Source organism: Grus americana, chromosome 4 (assembly GCF_028858705.1).
Source record: "Grus americana isolate bGruAme1 chromosome 4, bGruAme1.mat, whole genome shotgun sequence".
Taxonomy (NCBI): domain Eukaryota; kingdom Metazoa; phylum Chordata; class Aves; order Gruiformes; family Gruidae; genus Grus; species Grus americana.
This window is the reverse complement of record NC_072855.1, coordinates 3,215,722-3,238,959: the sequence shown is the minus strand read 5'-3', so window position 1 is coordinate 3,238,959 and position 23,238 is coordinate 3,215,722. Positions and strand designations below refer to the sequence as shown.

Here is a 23,238-nt window from a genome sequence, read left to right as displayed (position 1 = left end):
ACCGTAGCCAGATGGCTTTTGAATATTTCAAATATTCGCGGCCCCGCGGTGCCCGGGCGCCTCTCTGCTGTCAGCGGCGGGCTTCGCCCCTTGGCAAACGGTGATTAAGTAACGTTGGAGCGTGGGAGTGCGTTAAGCTTGGCACGTAGGCAGTGGTACTAAGCGCTTGCATCCCTTCCTAATCCTCGTGCCAGGTGAATTTCCTTTTTCCGCTTATTTTGCATCAGCCTTTTGTCCTCTGGCAGCTGAGGAAACAACATCTGTAGGAGACCAAATGGAGCTGGAGGAGAGCCACGCTGGTTGCTGCCGTGACCTGTAATAAAAGCCTTGCATCGCTGATGGCACCTTGGACCTTAAACCTGGTCTGAGGGAAACCATCGAATCCCCGACAAGCTTACTTTGCCCTGAGAGTCATCAGCTTCGTCGTGAGAGTGCCAGAGACGTTTCTAGCAAAGCTGGTCTTGGGAAAAGTCCTGGATTTGTTTGGGTTTTTGCTTTTGTTTTTGTTTTTTAAGAAAAATAAATGTTGATCTGATTGTTGCTTTAATATGATGCTGACAAAGCAGCTGGGGATGGATTCGTTTGAGCAAAAGCCTGCAATTTGGCAGGACGTTTTGGACATTGCGTTAACTCCCTGGTTGTGAGGGAAGGCAAAGGGTAGCTCAGCCTGGGGTCAGCCTCCCAAACCTCCTCCCCACCCCAGCACCCGGGGATCCAATATGAATTTGATGCTTTTTGACTGTATTTTCTGCTCCTTCAGCCACGCGAAGGGCTCGTGCCGGGGGAACAGCCCTGTTCTCCAGCCCAGCGTGGGGATGCCCGTGGATGGACATCCCCCGCCTCCCGGCCCCAGCTCCCCAGAGCTGTGGGAGCCCCAGAGAGATGCAGCAATGGGAGACGTGGCCGCTCCGAGCGAGGTCTCGGTGCGGGAGGGAAGGGGAATTCATTCGTGCTGGGTTCCCACCACTATGGCTGGCTCCAGCAGCATTGCCTGGCGTCTCCACCTGGGTCTTGTCTTCCCCGCAGTGTGTCCTCACCTGGAAATCACCAGGTTTGAGCCTGGCATGGGAGCAATTCAGTCACCGACGTGGGTGTTGGGAGGTCTTGGACACCCGCGTGGGGCTGGGAGACGCCACGACTGTGGGACCCATGGGAAGCCCATCTCTGTCTCAGCCCTGGGACACATCCGTGGGGATCTGAGCTATGGACTAGGGTGAGACCTCGAGCACAGACGTCCAGCCCTGTGGCCACCAGCATGGCCTTGTGGTGCTTGTTCTCAAGCGCCTGAGGAGCCTGAGCAGCCCTTGTGCCCCAGGAAAGCGGGGCTGGGGAGCGTCCCATCAGCTCATGGGCTGCTTGTGGGCTGCTCTTCATCCTCTGGGACAGAAGGTCTCGACCGGAGGGTGCTGCCGTGTCGGAGCTTTGGTCTTCCCCCGCGGAGCCACTTCCCTGAGGTTCCCCAGCCCGGCTGCAGGTCCCTCCCAAAATCCCACGTGGGTTTTGCTGCTCCTCCCACCTGCAACACAACCAGACAAGCCACACGCAGTCGGGTTTTTAAAACGGGGCCTTTCTCCATTTTATTTTGCCCAATAAAAATCCTTCACAGTCAGGTAGAGATAGGAGAGTGAGAGATACGTATACATATAGATTTTCATATATATTTATATATATACATACCTCTGTACAGATATATATATATTCACTGTAGAAAATCGCAAAGGCAGTAGCTCTTCACATCTTGATAACCCGATGGAAACATACAACAGACTAGCAGTAGATTGGGAAGTGTGGTATAGTTTTAACAAGAATTTCCAAAATGGATACACCTTCGCTGTACAAAAATCCCAGAAAGCTGCGTTTTATCTCTTTCTTTTTCAACCTCTTGTGTTTAAATACACTGACCAGAGGCAAAGTCAAGAGAACGGTGTTTGGAAGTGAGCAGTGGACAGGAGAGACACGCAACTGTATGGAGTTCTTTATTAAATATTTTATTTTTTTTAAGTATATATATATTTTTTTTTTAATTTTTTTTTTTTTGCAAAGTCTCATTAAACGCAGTTCGGAGAACCAGCAACAGTCAACGCAGAAACAAAACAGTAACAAGAGTCGAGTTCAGAACACTTCTGGTTTGAATTCACAGTAAAAGCAGAGAGAGACCGAGGCATCAAAAAACGAACAAGAGGAAAGAAAGCACAAGGCTGGGATTGAATTTACAGTTGGGTGGGTCCAAAACCTTGGACGAAGGGTCTAATGCAGAGGTCCTACACACAGACACAGCCTGCAGCTCACCCGGCGGTGGATCGGCAGCGGAGAGCTCCGGCCGCTCCTCCGTGGGGCTTTTATTGCTGGTGAAATCAGACAGCAGGCTTGCTCGGGGGCACCGGCTGGCCCGACCTGACGTTCTGGGGTTTTGTGGTGTTTGTTTTTTTTTTGGGGACACACACACACACACATACCTATTGATCTGCTGGAGAACAGACGCAAAGACAGGTGACTAAGCGACGTGCATCGATTTAGGGTGAGGAAACCCTCACAAGCGTACTGCCCGGTGCAAGGCAAAGACCAAGAGGGATTCCTCTCGGCTCACAGCGTTTACCAGGTCCGAGTGAGTGCAAACAAAGACACCTTGGAGGAGCTCCAGCCCTGGGCTGGGCTCTGCGGGGACGCCGCTGCGTGGAAAGGGACTGCATAGACACATTGGCCGGTTGTGCAGCATTTCTTTGCACCGGTGGCGGAACGCTTTCACACCGGTGGTGGAGCTCTGCCCGAGCACGTTTTGCTCCCTTCGGCCACTGGAAGGGAACCCACGTGCCACCCCTGGGGGAAAGGGGACCTTCTCCTCCGAGAGGGCTCCCAGGACAGCCTGGCTCCCAGGAACGGCAGAGCCGGTGCCATGGTCTCCCACCGGTGTCTGGCTGTCACCAGATGTGACTCTCTGAGCTCAGACACCACGGGGGACCCAGCGGCTCCCGTATGTGTGAGCTAATGGAGAAGACCCGCTGCAGGGACCCAGTAACAGTCATGGGATGGGCACCAGAGGGGGATGGACCGCACCTCCTGGGGACCCGGACTGGTGGCCTGCTGGATATGGGCAGCTTTGGACTCTCCGGACGAATGGGGACCTCCAAGCTCAAACCATTGGTGATTATTTGGAGCCAGACTGGAGCTCGCATCCCCTTCCGAAGGAGGAGAGCCCAGGGCTGGAGCTATGAAGGTATTCAAGGGAACATTGGCTTGCCTGCAGGTATCAGAGTTGGGAATATTCCCTTTTAAATTTCTCTAGAAAAACCTATTGCTTTGTGACAGAAAGCAGAGACTTTCTGCCTGAGAAAAGAGATCCGTGAAAGAGCCGTGAAAACACAACCCTGCGTGTCGGAGCTTGTCTCAGGCTCCAGACCTGACACGATCCCCTTCACTGGGAGAACCAGGGAGGAGGCTTATCCTGAAAATGCAGAAGCTCATTTCTGGTGTTGCTGACCATTGCACAGCCAGCACAGAACATCCTATTAGGTAGCCAACATCTGCAAACAGCTGGATGTGACCCAGCCCCTTGATACACTGGAGAGCAGGTGGCATGGGTGCTGCATGCCCGCACGTACCAGGGGCACTTGTAGACCCCTCATCCCTGTCTTTCCAGAGAGTGGAGGGACCAGGGAAGCCCCAGAGCTGACTGGGCGTGATGTTGCGGTGGTGTGAAGCCCCATGCAGTCATCTCAAGTGATGTGGGGATGTCCTTCAGCAAGAAGCAAGATTGTTCTTGGAGGTAAAGCAGGGATGATCTAGATGACATGAGAATGAAGGAGAGAAGAGGTGGGGATCAGTAATCTAGAAAGCTCCTCTGAGGGCAGTGTTGGGACACACAACTCTCAGAGGGGGCTTTGGGCTTCAGTTCCAGCTTGTTCAGACGTATCAGGGAGAATACTGGGAGAGGCACTGACTGCTCCTGGGACAACAGGATGATCTAAAATGAGGCAGGAGAGTCTGGAGAGCTGGGAAAGAGGAGTAGCAGGACACAGGCAACATGATGAGCAGATCTTTAGCAAGGGGTCTTGATGAAAAATAAATCTAGAAAGTGGCTTTCAAGACCAGCTGAAGGGTTGGGTTAGAATAACGGCAAGTTGGACCTGCTCCCATGCAGGACAGAAGCGAGGGCTGTCACTGCACGTCAGCAGAATTTCATGGTCTTGGTAGGAACGGAGCAGAGAAGGCTTAGTACGGCTGTGGAGCAGAGGCATGTGCCTGAGACCCAGACCCACCCAAGCACCCATCCACAGGAGCACTGTGGGTGGAGGAGCATGATCTCATGCTCCGTTTGCCAAGGCTGGGACCAGGTTCAGGAGCTTTCATGGAGCTAAGGTGGGCAGGGATGCCGTCAGCACCCTGAGCAGGAGAAGCCAAGACCATGGCGCCTTGACCTTGGAAGATGGTTCCCTGTTAAGGAGGGTGCTGATGATGCCCTGGAGTGAGCTGGGGAGAGGACACCAAGGGGGCAGCCAGCAGGACCACCAGCCATCAGGATACACATTTTACTGACTAATTCACACTGAGCCGGAACAAGCCCTTGACCGGACCCTGTAGCAACATCCACAGAGGAGATCTGTCTCCCTGAAGACAAGTGTAATGGCTTGGCATGCACCCTCTCTTCTCCCCAGTAAAAGAGGAGAATTACATCCATCCTGCCTCCTGGGAACAGCCCCTGGTCCACACTTTGCCTGGGCAACACATGGAGCTAGTTGGCACGGCCATGGAGGATACTGGTGTAACCTACTGGGGACAGTCAGCTCACCCAGGAACTCCTTTGTACCCTGTCCTACCTAGCACAGGAAAGGTTCCTCATGGACCTGCAAATGTTCCCAGGTGAGACACAGGGAAATCCAAACCCTCTCCTGTCCCCTGCCAGCTCTCGTTCCCCCTTCCCAGCCCACACCAGCCTCATCCCTCTCCAAGAAAGCTGGGAGGCGCCTCCCAGCATGGAGTCCAACACCCTCCGGAGATCTTTGGTCAAGTTGCTCATGAGCTCGATGTCTTGAGCAAGCTATAAAGTGCCACTGCGAGGGGCAGAAGTGGGGTGGGTTGGTCCTTCCCATGGGCAGAGCTCATGGGCAGCAGGGCCCAAGGGGGACACGGCTGGGAGCCGCTGTCTGCAAGGGGTTGTGGTGTGACACGAGGATGGGCAGAGGGGACTTCAGCCTTAACCAGGGGACAACTGCAAATCCTGGCTCAGGATGACAGCAAGCATCGAAGCAGGACAGAGTAACACCAGGCTGCTCTGTCAGAGCCAGACCCAAGCAGATTGCCTTCCTGGGAGGTGCTGAGCACCCCCCATTTCCACTGCAGCCAGCAAAAGCTCAGGAGGTGCTGAGCACCCTCCATGTAGCGCTCAGCACTCGAACGCAGCATCGGCTGCTACTGGTAGTCCCGCTCACCAATATAGAAGCCACAGAGCTTTCTTGTCTCTTCATTTAATCATTGTATATACAGAGCTGGGCTGTTATTTACATCCAAGTACACTTGTCTCCGTATAACGTAGCAGCATAAGAGCAACAATTCGGTTCCTATCTTGAGTGCGGAATCCTGGAGGTGATCTTCCTCCGGCATGATGCCAACGACAGCAGGAACGGTGCAGCCGGCTGCCACAAGAGAGTGGCAGAAGCTAAGTGGGACTGTGTGAAGCACAACACCACGCGATGGTTGCGGTGTTCACACCCGGGGAGAGACAGGAGTGCTGGCAGGGCGAGGGGAGCTAGCGTCTTACAGCGGCAGCAACCAACCTCGAAGTGGTGGTGGAGCAAAGCAACCCTACTCACAGCAAGTGGTAAGACGGGCTGCTTAGACCTTCCCTGGTGCCAGGATAGCTTGCTTAGCCCAGTTCCTTATGGATGGAAATTGCTGGAGCTGATCAGTGTCTTCTGTTTGCTCATATAATGACCATATGGACATGCCTGGAGCATGACTTGGTTGCCCGCACATGGGTGATGTGCCACTAGAGATGCTCCAGGTCTTCTCACCAGTGGCCTGGCTCTCCCACAGGTCTTGGATCATATTGGCCAGCCCCTTGTGTCAGGTATCCCAGAGCATCTCTAATGTCCTTGGACCCCACGTGTGGGCAACTGACCTGAGACCCTTGTCACCACAGCTTTTGCTGTTGGCTAACGGCAGATTAGAGATGACTTCTTGTTTCAGTGGAGACACTAACCATGTGCGAGATTCTGAGGGCAGTACTTGGAGATTTACGTCACACCGAATGCCATCAGCTCCAGAGCTGGCTGAGCAAAGGTGGAGGGTTATGGTCAAGCCCAAACTCTGAGGTGAGTTTCATGGGACAGAAACATTTTATGAGCCCTGCCTGAGCCTCTAGGAGATGAGACGTCAACCTCCTTGGCCATTCCCAGGATAAGTCATCAAAACACCAGTCTGGCACTTCTTGGCTATCTTGCTCCAAGGCTAAGACCCCAGGGCCTCAACGCAGACCAAGCTGGTGATGGGAGACTTCATCCAGTTAGCGGGTAAAAGTGTTGAGGTCTGGAAAGAACTAGGCGAGCTCCTGTCTGGGCCAGATCTGAGTACAAACAACAGGAACCCAGGTGTCTCTCCATCACTTTGCTCCATCTCTGCTGGGTAAAGGACAGTCACCTCCAAGAGAGGGCGGTTACCAGCATGTGGCCACACAGTGCTAGCACATGGGAGAGGATGTGATGGGGAGCAGTGCATCCGGTTGTGGGGACGATTCCTGAAGAGCAGGAATCATGGCAGTTTGGCTGGGTCACTTGCCAAAAACATCTGTATTTTATGTCACCATAGCATAGGAGGTGGTTTCTGCAGGACAGCTGAAGGCTTGGTGGATGCCGGGCGAATCCCAAGAGAGGGAAAACCATCATCAGGAGCACAGCATCTCAGTGGGTGTCTGGAAGGCTTCTCTGTCATCCAGGGAATGACCACAGTTGAGGTTGCTTAGATCTGGATCAAAACTCTAGATCAAAGTGATGCAGTGAAGAAGAAGGTGAAGGTGAAGGGAGTGTACCTTTCCTCCTCTAAGGTGAAAAATCTCTCCTTGCCGCTCCTGCTCCATCCCAAGGAGCTCTGCAGTCCCTGGTGGATGCACTGTGAGGCCATAGAGTCCCTGGGCAGTCTAGCACCCTCCAGCAGTTGGACAAACCCGTATGCCTCCAGGTTTCACTGGGTCCATCAAGACACACTCAGTCCGGGCACCACTGCAAAAAAGATCTAGGAAAAAGATGATGGAGCAAACCTGGCATGCTGGAGGGTTTAGTTGGCTGCAGCTGACTGGATCAAGGTATGTGGGGAGGCCAGACAAGCCCCTGCTTCTCCTGCCTGTGGATTAGCCAGGAGCTCTAGTGAGGTGACCCACAGGGTGATGTCAGTGTCCATTCCTCTTGAGTGTTAATGCAGCAGGAAATTGTGGTGTACACCTCCTCAAGGGCAGATCCTTGAAACTCAATCACTCTGGGTGTTCTTGAGCCACCGACTGAAATGCTGGTTTCTGCAATGGTTAGTGGGAAACCAACCTCAACGCCACTGGGGCCAGGAGGACCAAAGGTGGAAATGACCCTCCGGGTTATTGGACCCATCTTCTGGTGAGGGCACTTGCTGTTGGGATTGCTTTTCATGTGGTGGCCTCAAAAACACCATACAACCATCTGAGACCAAGCCTCTTGCAATTTCTCTATGATTTGCTCTTTTGCCCAAGGACTGCAAAGCCCTTCACAAGCACGGCTGCCTCACAAGTGCTTTGGGAAGGAAGACAGCGTGGGTTTATCTGATGTGGAAAGAGAGGCACAGAAAGCCGAGACGACGCAAGACACCAGATCTGCAACCCTGACGCTGCGGGATGTTTGACTCCATCTTAAAGGCCCAGTGAATGATGGAACGGAGGAAGCTCTAGGATTTGCCTGGCCAAGTGTAAGTTTGCGCAGCACATGTGGGTGTCTCCCTTGGCGTGGCAAAGTCTGCTGCTGGGTGGCACTGGCAGGCAGCTGCACTCCTTCCTCGGTGGGCTGTGCAGGCTGATGTCCAAGAGCACTGGAGCATCTGCAGGATTCATAGTGGGACTCTTCTCCACATCTTTCGGGGGTCAAACCTGACCTAGTCCCCCTTTCTATGGCCGGTGTGGTGAGAGGGGCTTAGCCTAAGCCGCCCTGGCATTTTCCAGGCTGATGGGTTGTGTCTTCCTCCAGCTCCAAAGCCACGGGCAGAAGTGGTGGGAAAAGCCAGGTGTCCTCAACTAGGGTCTTGGAACGCCCTGATCTCATTGCACATCTCCATTTTCTACAGCTCCAGGGATCACTGCCAGCCACCAACAGTTCCTGCCCAGTAATACTGTCTGTTGACTTTGGCTGGAGATTGGTGGGACTAACTGGAATCTCCTCTCTCCTGCTCAGCCTTTTTGCTCGGTCTGGAGCTCGCCACAATGTTTGATGCCAACTTGAAGGTCAGACCTGGTGATGGGAAGGGAAGAGCTTTTCGGGAAGGGAACATGGAAAATGAGTAGCTTCAGGGCTTTTGTTTGGAAGGTCTTCAGCCCCTCAACGCCCTGACGTTCTTCCTTTGTATGCAGATGAAACGTGATCTGGCCAAACTCTCCCTGGAGTCACCTCACACAGACATCCCAAGACATCCTGGTGCTAATTCTAGTTTTGTTCTTCTAGCTGCTCCCTAGGACAAAGAGCTGAAATTCCCACTTGCGCTGGTCCTTTGGCCACTGCCCAGTCAGTGCAAACCCCGCTTTGTAACATTTTTTATGCTTTGTTGTGGGTCACGGTAAAAAAAGTGTCTGTGAAAGGGAGAGACAGACCCACCTTGCCCACCTTCTAAAGCTGAATGCTGGTTTTTGATGCCTGCACCATTCTCAGTGACCGTGCATGTAGGATTTGGTTATTATTCTGCCAGGGCATAAGCACTTGCGTGATCTTAAGCATTTTTCCTTCTTCTGACTGCTTTCATGCTCAGAGTTAGTAGTTGAATATTTTCTTAAGCTAGGCCTGTGTTATCTCTGTCCCTGGAATACATGATAGCAGGTGGGATCGCTATGGGTGCTGTTTGAAACGGCTGTACTGAAGGCTAACGCTCGCCCCGTTGCAGTCTAGCGGTAATGCTGATATGTGCTCACTGCAACTCCTGAGTGAGGCTCGGATGCCATTTTTTTAACTAGACCCCGGACAGAGAGAGTGCACCGCAGCATCGCTCAGTTGGGAATGTGGTAGCACAATTGCCCACTGTTGGGCAAATTGCTAAAGCTTCAGTTTGCATAAACATCCCACAGGTTTGGAGGCTTCCCCAAACCTTGATTCCATTGACTTTGGGAAGTAAGAGGGCTCTTGGGAAGGGAAACTAGCTTGGATTTCCAAGGGTTTTTTTCTTGCTGTAGCCAGCTTGAGTATACGGTAAGAATAAGGGGACCAAGGCAGAGGTGGGAGGGTATTTCTACTCCCAGGGCTGGTCACAACCCAGGAGAGAAGTGGAACTGCAGAAATAAACCACAAAGAAATGAAAACGCAGCATATGTCAAGCTCTGCTGAGCCTCCAAAGAGGCTCCTGCTGGGTGATCATTCCTTGTTGGCTTATGTTACCAGGAAAGGCTCATCCTGCTCCTCAAGGATGTCCTAACCTCTTGCAACCATGGTAGCCATGGTCTGGCAAGAGGGAGTCATCTGGCAGAGATATGTCTGGTTTCACTGAAATCAGTGGCCAACCTCCCACTGACTTCACTAAGACCACCGTCTAGACAGGATACTTGATGCAGAACAGTGAGTTTGCTCGTGATCCCGAGAGCTTTGCTCCATTAGCCAATGTGGCTAAAAATGCCCTGAAAAAAACCCTGCCACTTTGAACTGTTTTGCTGCACGTAAATACTTGGAAAACCAAAGAAACCAAATACAACCCTCCAAAACAACCAACCAAAAAGGAGTGAATTGTAGGAGAGGGAATGGCAGCCTCTAACGAAGTAACAGTCACGGCAGATTACAAAAGAGCCAATTGACCCTCACCAGCTGTACTAGGAAAAAAACCAAAAGAGATGTCGCATTATCGATAGAAAAACAACGCACATCCACAGTTATTTTACCTACAGAGCACAGAAGTATAGAGTAAGGGTGACGGAGCTTGGTGCAAGCAGACTCACACCACTCCTACGGTAGCATATTATCCTTCGGAAGATCACTGGCTTGAGTAGGTAGTACATGCACAGCAATAAAAAAATTACGTTGTATTGTCTTGGTCCCACCTCAGATCTCGGTGGACTCTATTCGCTCGAGTCTGGAGGGAGTCCATGGTTTTTTCTCCTCGGTGTGCGGGGGGCTGGTGGCCTTCGTGTTCATCTCATTCACCTTGTGCTCCAGGAGCTGGTTCTTCTGGTACATCTCCACGTAGTTCAGTTGCAGCTGCTTCTGGTACTTGATGACTTTCTCCTTTTCTTCTTGCCATGTGCGCCGCTCCTCCTCGAAGTCCATCACCTGCTGCTCCCGCTGCTGCCGCTCCAGCTTCAGCTCCGTCTGGAGCCGCTCCACCTCCTTCCGCAGCGTGTTGACGCTGTCCTCGCTCTGCCGCTGCATCTTGGCTTCATCGCTCTCACAGGCCAGCGGGTCCCGCAGCTTCTCACCAAGGTCCCCACCAAAAGGCCCCGGAGGTCCCATGCTGGCAAGTGTCCGTTTCAGGCCGGAGACCTCCAGCTCACAGTGGTTCAGTTTTTCCCTCAGCACCTGGACCTCGCTCATCTTCCGCTGCAGCTCGCTCTCGCAGATCTCCAGGTTGACGCTTTTGGAGCTGTAGGAGTCCTTCAGGGTGAGGATCTGCTCCTCCTTCTCCCGTAGGAAGTTCTTACCTTCCTTGAGCTGTGACCGCAGTCCCACGATCTCATTCAGCTTCTGAGAGACGTCTGCCTGGGAGTCCTTCAGCTGCTGCTTGAGCAGGGAGATCTCACCCGCCTTCTGGCACACCTGCGGGGAGAGCATCCATGAGGCAGGAGGAAGGCAGTGAGGAGCTGCCACTGCTGCTTGTCCCCCATGCTGCCCATGAAACATCTGCATGGCCTCGCGTTGGCAGGAGGCTCAGGTAACGGAGGGGACAGCCAGCGACACTGCTCAAGGACTGAGTTCCAGCCTTCGCCAGGACCCAGACCATGCCAGGGACCTAGAGCTTGTCCTCACATTTGTGGGGGAAATTTGGTGTTTCTTCATGGGTCTCAGGGACCTGATTCTGTTCCCAGCTGGAGTTGACCAAACAGCTAAGTGCTGTGGTCCTCAGCAGTGTTGAGAGGACACCGATGCTTCCCTCCCTGCATTCATCTTACTCACCTAGCCACAAGCCTGCGGTGCTTGACCCGAAACCTTCTGCTCTCAGCAGTTTCCCCACTGACCTCAATGGGATCTGGACCTTGAACGAGGCTGAGACAGAAGCATCTCAGACCCACAGACCACCCGGGCTCACCTGAGCACTGGGAGTGTAGGACAGGAAGCAGAGACAGTAGATGTTACTTACTTGTCCTATGATGCTTTCCTTCCCAAAGACTCCTGAAGAACCCAGTCAATTAAATTTTAGGGTTCATTTCACTGAGGACAGTCCAGGAACTATTTAATAGCTATTTAATATTTAATATACATAATTTTAATATTTAATAACTGGAACTATTTAATCCACTATTTCATTCTTTTGGGGCAGAGCATGAAGAGTGACAGCTCTGCTGCCAAAAGATCGAGGAGAGACCTGCAACCCACCCTTGCTGAAGTGGGACTACCATGCACCGTCCTCGGGCAGTGGAGTTTCAGGTTTCACCCCGACTGGTTCAGGTCTCACCCATGTGGTAGGGTACACCAGCCCAGTGGAAATACCCTGGCCGCAGTGTGTATTTGCATTACGTAGGTGTCACCATTCAATATGACATTCCTCTGCACCTGCGTAGTCTGCCAAAGGTGACAGTTGCATGAAGAGTTGTGGGTATTGGAAGTGAACCATAAAAATGACCAAACCCTCATTTTCCCATGAACTCTGTGGTTTTCAGGGCTCTGCACTGGCAGGTCTGATCTATCCACTGGGGACAATTGCAGAGACAAGCAGTCCTGACCTGTGCTGGCAGGAGTGTGGGCTGGGAAGCAGCACTATGGAACTATCAGTGATCAGAGAACGTAGGCATAATTAAAAATTGACTTTAGCCACCTCCAGATCAGAGTGTCCTGTCCTCCTGAAGGTCCTGTCTCTTGTCACACATGAAATGCTTGGCCTTTCCTCCTTCCTGCCATGCCTGCAAGGTCCGTTGCTGCTCTGCTCCAGTTGGGTCAATGCTCCTCAGACAAACTCCCCTCCACTGCCTTCATTGCATCTTCCACCTTTTTCTGCTATAGAGGACTTGCCTGGTGCATAATGTTGAGCAAGACCTTGAAGCTCAGTTATTGGGACAGTCCAGTGCTCACTACGAATGGCTGAAGAGCTAGAAGACGTACCCAGCCACCTCCTACTGGTAGCAGCTTTCCCTGGAGCTGACAGCTGTGGTGGGTCCCCATGCAGACCTAACTCTACCCACATCCACACCAGCACTTGTCTGCAGCAGATGCAGAACCGTATCACGCTGGTTTAGCTGTAGTTAAAGTGATGTAGTTATTGCCTAGCTAAGAAAACTGCATAATTTACTGAAAGTGCTCTCCGTGGGCTGACTCTTCCCAAAAGGCAGAGAAATACATGATGAAGAACAGTTTAGATTAGGAATCAACTTACAGATTAAAACACTAAAAATTTGGCCTCTACTTGGGTGCTGTAGAGATCTAGGCAGTATAGTCCATGGAGCCTGGAGACCAAGTCAACAAGTCAACAAGTGTAAGTGTCTGCGAATTTTGGGTGCCTTGATCCACAAACTGAGTCCCTGTCTTTACATCAATATCACTGGGTTAGCTGTTGCAGACAGAACTATAGCAGTGAAGCAAATAATCAAAATCCCATCTGCAGTTTTACTGGTGCAAAATCAGGGACCTTTCCAGACCTAACTTGCTGGAAGACACAAAAGAGCAGGGCAGAGCAGCTGGCCGTAAGGAGGCATGATGTGGGACAATGCAGCCTGCTTGTTCTGGGATGTAACTTGCAGAGATTTTACAGCAAGCCTCTAATAAGCTCCGCTGAACATCTGCAAATAGCACATTTCAGAGCCTAATTAATCCCAGCCTCATTGACTTTCCATCAGGATTAGCAAAATAGGGTCTTCTTGATTCTAGAGCTATGTTTTGCCTCTGCACTCTTAATAAATTTGAAGTTTCTAGCCAGTCCATGGGAGGATTAAAATTCTTCGCATGATCAAGCTGGAAAAAAAAAATGTTAGCACTGGCTATACAAACAGACTTTGATAAAATGTTCTAAAAATAGAAACAGTAGGAAAAAATATGTAAGACTCAAAAGGAGAACTAGAAAGAGGAATTTGCCTTTCAGCCTTTTAAGAGAGATAAACTTATTAGCAACTGAAAACAGCATGTTACAATGGAAAGCATGAGGTAGACTTGGTTATCGGTATCATTCTTAGCTCACTTGCTTTATATCTTAAATTAAAAAAAGCTCAAATATTTGAAAAGCGGTTTCAAGGTTTGCCCAAGCACAAAGAAAAACTTAATTAAAACAGACTTAAACCCATTTTTGGTAGGCACAAATACCTGTATGGAAAGATCTGTATTCACTGAAACTGGATTCAAATGTCACAGGTTGGAGTGACCAGACTGCGAAACCAAATTATTAACCAGCACAGGAGGCATGCACCAAAAAAAAAAAAAAAAAAAAAAAAGTTTTAAATTAAACTACAGGCTTGGGGCTCAGACAAATGAAATGAAGAGGTGACTGAAGTGTCATCTGTTACCTGGAGGCCACCAACCCATAGCTGTTGTCTGTGGGGTGACTTAGGGCAGATAGGAGGTACTTTGGGTTACCAGAGCCCTCAGTGAAAGCCTTACTCAAGGTCTGCTATGACAAGGCTCTTACCTCCCACTTGGTCTCTTCAATCTTTGGGAGAAACTCAGCCTGCTCCTTCTTGAAAGCCACAAATTTCTTCTCTAGCTCCTCTCGTTGCTGGAGGAGTTGTCCCATATCATCTTGGAGTTTTTTTTTCTCCTGCTGGAGCTTGAAGATTTGGAGCTGCAAGGCCTGCTGAGCCCGCTGCGCCTTTTTGGAGACCTGTTGCAATTTGTTGGCATAGTTTTGCCTCAGGTCCTCCATTTCCCTCTCCCAGATCTTCTGCTTCTCCTCGAACACTTGGAAGATGGCTGCCTCACTTTTGTCCAAGTTCCTTCGCATCTGGAGGACCTCCTGCTCCTTCTCCCACAGCCGATCTTCCAGGTCTTGGATGATGTCGTCTGTTGAAGGCGAGTGGAAAGGCATCGTTTCGTTGAGATGGTTCAGTCTGTTGAACGAAGAGGTGCTCTTGCTCGAAGACCGCCCGCTGTCTGAGGTAGATATCCCGTTGTATCCCACGATGTTCTTGTCCACGTAGGTTGTACCGATGCGGTTGATGTGGCTCGTGGAGGCGCTCATTGGACCCACGTGCTGGCTGTAGCCTGTCCCGTATGTGGGCAGGCTCGTTAACGAGTTACGGCCTGAATCCGAAAGGCCCCCCACTTGGTTTGTAGTCCTGTTAAGGCTGCTCTTGTCGAGTCCACTTTTGGGTGCGGACGGGCTATTGCTGTTGGCATGGTTCAAGCTCTTTCTGTTCTCTGTCACTCCGTTGCTCTGCGGCGGGCAGAGGTTCTGCATGGAATGGAAGTTTTTAGGAACTACTGGTTTAAAGGCTGAGGGTCTAACTAAGGGCTCATTGCTCTGCAAAAGGAAAAAGGACCACGCATCAAACATAGCAGGAAGCTTGGTAACAACACACAAAAGAGATACATCGGCACAGGCTGGGGCTGATGGAGCTAGGATGTCTTGGGCTAGCTCCGTATCTCTCAGTCTTACTACACCCTGGGCCATTTGGGATTTAGCATGAGGGACCTGTGGTCTCTCATAGGGCAGCACTTTCTCTTCCCTTGCTCCAGCTGGAAAAAAAATAATCTTGACTCACCCCAAATCTGAGTGATTTTTCCCTAGAATACTTCTTGGGTCCTGTTACTGCTCTTTGCAAGAAGAAGGGCTGCCACCTGCCTACCAGACCTGATCAAAACAACTCTTTGATTTTGGCAGATTATATTTTGAAGGACTTCCAGCATTGAGGGTGCATTTCTCTTTTGCTGGAAACTGAACTGAACCCTTGGATTAACAGCCGTTTTGCCCCAGGATCACCATGTTTCCCTCCTGCTGGCAGTCATGTCTCCCGTGTGTGGACATCATGTCCTGCTTATGCTCGGACAGGAGGAGGTAGGAACTGTGACCCCCACAATGACAACAGGCAAGGAACGTGCTGAAGCTGCTCCTCATTTGAACATTTGGGTTTCCTGCAGCCATAAGCAATGCTGGGGGCAGAATGGACTGCAGCTGTAAAGGATTTGGAAAGGATTTTAAAACCTTGCACATTCCTCACCCCGTGAATGCACAACAGAAACAAGTTTTTCCTCAAAATGGGATTGAGTCTCCCCTACTGCAGGTTGGGTTTCAGGTGAAAATTAACCCAGAGGAAGCTGCTTTGTATTAGCAAAGATGTTTTGAAAAATGCCTTCCAGGAGAAACAGAACGAGCCCTGGTGAGCAGGCAAGGTTGGAGACCAAAAACGTGGCGCCTGGCATATGGGACTGAGATGGACTACAGAGGCCGGTGGATTAACAGCCCAGGAGACAAGGCCACCAAATGCTGCAGAAATAATACTGCACAAGGCAGTGTCCCTGGGGCACAAATTATGGGAGTCGCTGGAGCAGAGCAGCAGGCTATATAAAACACTGCTGGCTCTGGCACTCTCTCCTCCAGGGCTGGGAGATGTTTGCTCCCTGAAGCCGATACAAGCTATGAGGAATGGGCTTGGATGGATGATGACGCTTACAGGGGTAGTTTTCAAGCCTTGTCTATTTGTCCCTCATAAGGGGCACTGGGATTTTGAACAGATGTTCATAGCTCTGTTCAAGCAACACCTTTTGGTAAGAGTGGGACTCAGATGCTGGACCTACCAAAATGAGAGTCGACACCAGCTCCCTCCCCATCAACTGGGGAGGTAGGCACAGCATCTCGGGTAGGTTGGAATAGCCAGTGACTTAAATACAGGCTTAAATGAGCTGGAAACTTAGCTGTGGAAGACTTGTGATCATGCTCTGGGGTTCCTTGAGAACTAACATTCCCCTTTGCGCAACCCCCTGAAAGTAATAAGAATTATATTATCTATACATAAAAATGATGCCATCTGCATGGTAAGAATTAGGCTATCTGTCAGGATTGCACCGTTGCCCAAGGCTTCCTGGTCTGTGTTTTTAGAGATGTGCCATGGTCATCACACTGCTCCAGGAGGTGGGGATTCTCACCTGGTCTAGTTTGCCGGAGACTGGCAATATCTTTGGTGGGTTACTGGGCTCTCGGTACTGGGGAGGAGGCGGCATGTTCTTCTCATTGTTGGTGGTCACATTCCCACAGATGTCCATCTTCACCTTCTCGCTCTTGCGCAGGTCACCGTTGATGTAGAGGGAATTGGAGACCTTTTCCGACCTGTATGTCTTCTCCTCACCGGAGTAGCGGTTGGAGATCTCCCGTGTGGAGTACCCATTGCGAGACCCCTCCGTCTGCCGGCCGCTGCTCTGTGTCCGGGTCCCTACGCTCTTCATGGCGAACTCTTGGTCGTTGGCGACTCCGCTGCCCACGCTCCCCATGGTGCTGTGGGAGGTGGGTTGGGATGGCTGGGGAGCAAAACCGTGGAAGTCCTCCGGGCTGGGGTAGGTTGGGTCACTAAGAACGGGCAGCGTCTCTAGCGTGGCCATGGCAGTGCAGAGGTGAGGTGGAGGCACAGGTCAGTGGCACTGAGAGGAGGAGGAAGAGGAAAGAACTGTTAAAGAGATGCCTTTTATCTACCATACCCTTTGCTGATCGGCATCGTGCAGAGATGAGCAAATCTCTGGGCTGGGTGATGCACGGATAGAAGCTGTCATGGCTTAGTATATGGTATGGAGCAGATGATGGGGCTGTCCTCCTTTCTGTGACCCCCAGCCCCCCTTTGGAGGAGCAGCGTGCACCGGTCCCCCAAATCCCACTCACTGCTATGCAAAAGAGCTGCTCATAAACCTCTCTGTCCAAGGGTTCGGTGCCCCCAGGGGAGGGGGTTGCATGGGTTTTAGTGGGCACAGCTCTACAGCATCGGTTGGACACGACCACTTGCAGTTCCCAAGCTTGAATTATTTCTGTCGCTTTTCCCAGGTTTGAACAAGTTTGTGTGGCCATGGATTTCCAGCCCTGGTCCATCTGTAGGCTCATACGCTATTGCTCCATCCAGCGCATCCCTTAGGGATGATTCAACAGGGCTTAAGCAACACACTTTCCATCTTTTCCTTGGGAGTGTTGTCCCATGGACTTGAGCTTTTAAAAAGATGCTTTTGTCCAGGTGTCATCCTAAATTTTCTTTTAAACCTCTTCCATTTTATTCTTACCTAGGCTGTGCCTTGGATTGGCCAAAACTAGGCCATGGGAAGTGGATAACCTGCAGATAATGGTTTTAAAAGTTGTCTTTGACCTGAGCAAAGACATTGGGACCAGTCCTCACATGTCTGGATGCTCTTCCTCAGCTCCATCACCATCACAAACCCCAGTCCTGCAATTTCAGCTCTAGCTTTGTAGGCGCCCAGGCCTATTCACATCTGTGTTTTGGGAAAGTTCTCCAAATGCTGATTGTTGCATTGGTGCTGAATTTATTATCAGCTGAGGCAGTCAAGGTCCAGAGCTACTGGTGCTAAGACAGGTTTCACATGGGCACAATTTATAACTTCCTAAAAGGCCTTTTGAAAGTCCTTTCTAAAAGTTCCAGCTGAAAATCAAGCTGCTTCTGCACTCTTGGACCCAGCAGTAGTGGATATGGTCTGCACTGCCCCACTACCTCCCTGAGAGTGACAAAGTCTCTGCCGTCATGCCCCAGCATGGGACTAGGAAAAAACCAACAACATAGATGTATTTCTCTCAACAGAATTTCTTTAGTTACAGAAACCCCAGGGTTTTCCCCCATAAAATATGAGCACTGAGGAAGCTGCTCTGTGCTGAACTGAGCTGGAGCAGAAGACGGAGATCTTGCAGAGACTCGTGCATTCCCCGCGATTCCCATTCCCTCCACTGAGGTGTTAATTCTATCCTCTGTAATGCAATCAGCCCCACAAAGGTGTAATAGGAAATAAAAAGACCCACGAGGAATTTATTTTTGTTGCCTCATTGAATAATGGAGAATTAGAACCCATACCAGCTAAGGATCACATTACCTGCGGGGATGAAGCAGATGCATTGCAAAGTTTGGGTGATTGCAATGAATCCGGGCGCCTCTGCATTTGGGGAAAGACTCTCACAGCTCAATTCAGTTGCTGGTGCACAAGTGTCCAGGCCCCTGGGGAGGTCTTTGTGTCCTCCCAGTGCCACTCCAGAAAGGCTGGGGTCTCCCTGGAGTCCTGCCTCATATCTGTGCAGGTATCTCTGGTACCTTCAGACTAGGCACAGCTGAACCAAGCCTGGAGGAGCAGGGTCAGTGGCACATGGACAGCTGTAGACACGTAGCTGACCAGTGTCCACCCAACCCTTCTGAGTTCATTGACTTGGTCCCCATGGGCCAGAAAGGCTGCATTTTTTTTGTCCAGGAGCCCTCAGTTCCAGGTTTCCGAGGATAAACCATCCTGGTAGCGTGAGGACTAAAGCAGGATTTAGGGGCAGTGGGAGGTGCAGGTTTCCCCCTGGATAAAAGAGGGATAACAAAAGTGATGCCCTTTGGAGAGAGGTTCAGTGATGGGGGGTCAGGGAGGACCAGCAGGTAGGGTAGATGGAGAAAATCCCCATTTCAGTGGGGTTTTTCCCTCTTCTTGGGGTAAGGGTGTTAAATCAGCCCTCCCCAAGTAAAGCAGGAGAGCTGGGTTTATTTCCTTGGAGAACTAGCTTAGGTCTAGAGCTCAGCTCCGTTGTGGTGTCTCACGGGGTCTTGCTATTTGCACTAATAATGGAATGGAAAAGAAAAATTAAAAAGGTTAAAGTAGGGTTTGTGCTGGTCAACTTTGCTTTTATTAAATTGCATTTCTGGAGGCTTCTGCCAGGCGTGCCTTTGGATTTTATTAGTCAAGGGAAGAGTTTTTGTTCTTCTAATTTAGGAATAACCTGCCTTTCGGTGACTTTGGGATTTTTATAGGCCTTGTCTTTTTTATGGGACACCAGCCGCCACAGGAGGGATGTGCTGGAAGGTCTCAGCTCCAGACAAGGGAAAGGCAGTGGCTGCATCGCCTCCACGCAGCTGACGGAGGAGAAATCCAGGTTACCTTTCCTCGCTGGGTAAATTCCACAGTGACATTTGCACATTTACATTGACTTTCTGAGGGCAGGATGAGGTCACCAGGAAGTTTGATCTTTCCAAAGAAAAAAACCCAACACAACAAGAAGCAGGGAAGACAAATGTCCTTAGACTGGTGAGAGCCACAGCCTGGGCAGAGTTGTGGCAATGTCCTCCAGGACACCTTGGAAGAAGGTGTCTGCTCAGCCCCATGGCATCTCAATCTGTGGTCTTCACTGGCAGATGATCACAACCTTTCTCTGCCCTTGGGGACCCAAGCCCACCGGGATGTTGAGTGGGCATTCCTATTCAGTGCCAGCAACCCAGAAGCAACGGCGGCTTCAGCTGCCTTCTCAAGATGTGGGAGCAAAGCTGCATCACAGGGCCAGACTCTGAAAATGGACCCTTTTCCATATTTTTTTTTTCTTTTAACTGGGAATCATCCAAGAAAATATTCTTTTAAAAAATGGTTATTAGCTTATGTTTACTGTAAACCCGGGATCTGATAAACAGAGCATACGGACAAGCATTACAAATATGTTATTAAGGAGATTCCAGAAGTGCCAACATATCCCTGACAGTACAACTTTGTTTGCCAAAAAGGGCCATTTTTTTTTTTTTTTTGAGAACAACAGCTCTGTCTATTGTATCTTCTGGCCAGTTCCAGTTCTCAGTCAGGTTTTACCGGGTCGTTCCTTAGGTGATCTGTGAAATCAAGTTTTGAGCACAGTGAGGTAAGGACTAATGCTGTCGGCACAGAGCTGGAGGGTTGTTTTTTATCCTTCCAGGTTTGGAGGAATGCACGATTAAAAACTTCCCCAAGGACATTTCTCCTTCTTAAGTCTCATAACTGTCTGTGTCTCGTGACTAAAATTGGGTTTATGGGTGATTCCCAAGGAGAGAAACAGGGATGCTGAGCCTGGCAGTCCACGAACACAGAGGGGCTGAGGGAAGCTGAACTGGCTCGCCTTCGCAGTGTTTCACTCCCAAGTCTGTCCTTTAGAAGGAAAGAGAAGTCACCTCCAAGTGTGGCTGGGCTTGGAAGAGACCCCTGAGCCATGGCAGAGGGGTGAAAGCAGTTTCTCCTGCCCCATGGTGTGGAGAGACGCCAGACAGGCGGAAAACCAAAGGAGGAGTTTTAAGCAACCTGCTAGCCGCTGCCCTTTCCAGATGTTTTATCTTTCCAGATGTTACATCCCATCTGCAGTGGTGAGGAGGCACCAGGACCACCTCTCTCTTCATCTCAAGAAGACACCAGATCCGTCCCACCTCCCGAGGCGGATCAGCTCTACCCAAATTGCTCCCAAAGTGACATCTGTCTGTCTGTCCATCGCAGCAGCCACCACCCCCAAGAGCCGACACTCAGCCTTTGCCAAGCTCCGGTTCCCCAGAGCCACATGATTACAGCAGGAACCCAAGTGAAGGGACTTTGTGCAGACACAAAGGAGGAGAAAGGAACCCTTCCAGAAAAAACACTGAGCTAATTTCCCATTTCCCAGCATTACTGTGTTAATAAAAGCTGAAAATGGTTTCTTTGTCTGCCTGGATCAATTCAAAGCACCCTTCCTGGTAGGCATCTCCACGCCAGCACCTTACCTAGGAAGGGTATCATGTCTCATCGGTACAGCTAGCCTTCTCTCTGGCCGGAGATACCAGGACTTCACGCAACGGTGCAGCTCCCCACTGTCTCCGTGTTGCATGACCTCCCCATCCCATCCAACTGTGGTGGCCCCTTGGCCTTTCCCCCAGCAGCCTTGCCTTGGGGACAGCAATATTTTTATGCCTGATGCAGAAAATCTGGGGTGAAATTTCCTTTTCCCTAGCTATGGTGGGTAAAGTCTTCATGGCCACCTCTTACCATGGTTTCCTACCATGCCTGCAGCTCCGGTGGACCCCTAGGTGTTACTGTCAATATAAGAACCCGTAAAATAACTCCTGCGTCTTCACACTTGCTTTACACAAATGAGTTAGCAAATGCCTTCCAGTTAGAAGAAAAATTACTTTCAGATAAGCAGCTGAATGGTTAAGTAAGCCTAGATTATGAAGGCCTGGCTCTGTTTCTGCCTGAGTAGGTTAATTGTTAACACTCTAGTAACAAAGGCCTTTGGGAGACATACCTAGGCACCGTGCCATGGAGAAGGAAATCAATCACTGGTCTCGGGCAGAGCGAGCTCCAGCAGACAGCCTGAAAGCAAGGCAGTGCCTTGGCACACGCGCCGTCCCAGGCATGTGGTCCTGGCAGGACGGGCAGCAAAGGCATCTGAAGGTCAAAAATTCCACCCCCCACCAATTGCGGTAACAGGTGTGTCCATGACCTTCAGTAGTTGGGTTTGTTTGCGTCTGTTTTAATGAGCAATCACTGATGCAATGAAAACATGATTATTTTTTTTGGGGGGGTAGGACCTACACCCGTGCTGTATTTAGGGCTCTTGTGGCTCTCCGGTTTGTTGGCAGAGGTGCCAAAGAGCTGGTATAGCTGGAGGAAGAAAGTCATCATGTCCTGGGGTGGTGGAGCAGGTTAGAAATGGTGTGAAAAGGGGTATAAAAAAATTTGCTGTGATCATTTCAGCTTCTACCACAAAGATATATGGAGAGGGAAGGGAAGACCAGTAATGGGTTAGCAGCAAAAAGACAGCAGACCCTGTAGGGAGCCAATCCACCTGTGTCTGGTGAAGAATTAACAAGTCCTGGAGGAAAAACACCGCTGAAACCCAAGACCTGCAATCAGACTGGGCCAATATATCCATGGGAGGTGTTTGAGCCTGGGTCTCAGCAATGCTACTGGCACCTCAGAGGTTGTTGCTTGGGTTGGTGGGGACATCCTGTGTTCCCACGCGGCAGTTCCAGCAGTGATGGTGAGATGGGAGCCCACCTCCTGCTCCCTGCCTGGGCTGGGGAGGGTGGACATGGGCATAGCGGAGGACCGCTGCAGTGCTTGAGGAGATCAGATGGACCTGCCTCACTTCTCAGTGCTCCCAGCTTGCCTTGCAAAATGCACTGCTTGCCTTAGCTGTACCACCATGCACCTCCAAGGCTTTTCTCTTCCTACCACGTAGTTGCAGACACAACTTACAGTCACATCCCTCTTCTCCAGGTTGAGCAACCAGCCCTCAGCCTCTCCATGCACATCACATCCTCCAAAAAGACCACTGAGCTACTGCTCTGCCTCCTGTGTGTCATGGGCCATCACGAGTTACCTCCTTACGACCCAGAGCACCTCCACAGGGTTTGATTCAAGAGGCAGGGACACCACTGCTCCCCCCCCACCCGCCTCCGTGCATTGGCACCTCCTTTTCTTCTACACCCTTCTCAAGTTGCCTCGGCCTGAAGAGGGGAAAGGAATGAGCTTTTCCTGTCTCTTACAGGCATTTTTTCCAGCCCTCAAGTAATTCTTGTGGCTCTTTTCTGCACCTCCTCCAACTCCTTTTCCCCACCTCCAACATCCTGGCTTGGTGGCTGCCAGGTTTTCCTCCACCACTGAAATGCAGCACAAAAGCACTTGAACCTGTCTGCGAAAACATGCAAATCTTGGGATTTTCAGCCACAAACTTTTTCCACAACCAAAAGCCAGACAAAGTCAGACGAACAACTCCCACTGCTTCCCTAGGACACTGACTTCTCTTTTCCCATTTATGAGATGGGAGCTTTGTGACAGGGAGCTCTTCCCCCCATTCGGGGCCAAAAAGCAAACTTGGGAAGGCAGGTTGGGAGGGTCAAGGAGTGCCAAATTCTTGTAGCCACCTTCAGACACTTCATTGGCCGTGGGGTTGGTGCATGTTTGCGCATGTTTGCACATTTTGCATCCATCTGTGCACAGACTTTATGATTACTGCTGGGCTGCAAAG

At 50.7% G+C, this 23,238-nt stretch overlaps 1 protein-coding gene across 4 annotated transcripts in view; it reads right to left on the bottom strand.

The window, feature by feature from the left end:
- Nucleotides 1-1,986: 1,986 nt before the first annotated feature.
- The window catches only part of LZTS3 (leucine zipper tumor suppressor family member 3), a 54,862-nt gene continuing 33,610 nt past the window's right edge, over nucleotides 1,987-23,238 (bottom strand). For 3 of the 4 annotated variants that reach the window (XM_054824118.1, XM_054824119.1, XM_054824120.1), the window contains exons 2-4: nucleotides 16,419-16,907; nucleotides 13,966-14,796; nucleotides 1,987-10,952 (exon numbers count right to left, since the gene is read on the bottom strand). In XM_054824118.1, coding sequence (XP_054680093.1) covers nucleotides 10,242-10,952; nucleotides 13,966-14,796; nucleotides 16,419-16,868 — 1,992 coding nt within the window. In that variant the 5' untranslated portion in view covers nucleotides 16,869-16,907 and the 3' untranslated portion in view covers nucleotides 1,987-10,241. The remainder of the gene's footprint in view (nucleotides 10,953-13,965; nucleotides 14,797-16,418; nucleotides 16,908-23,238) is intronic. The other variant, XM_054824121.1, reaches the window with a different exon arrangement.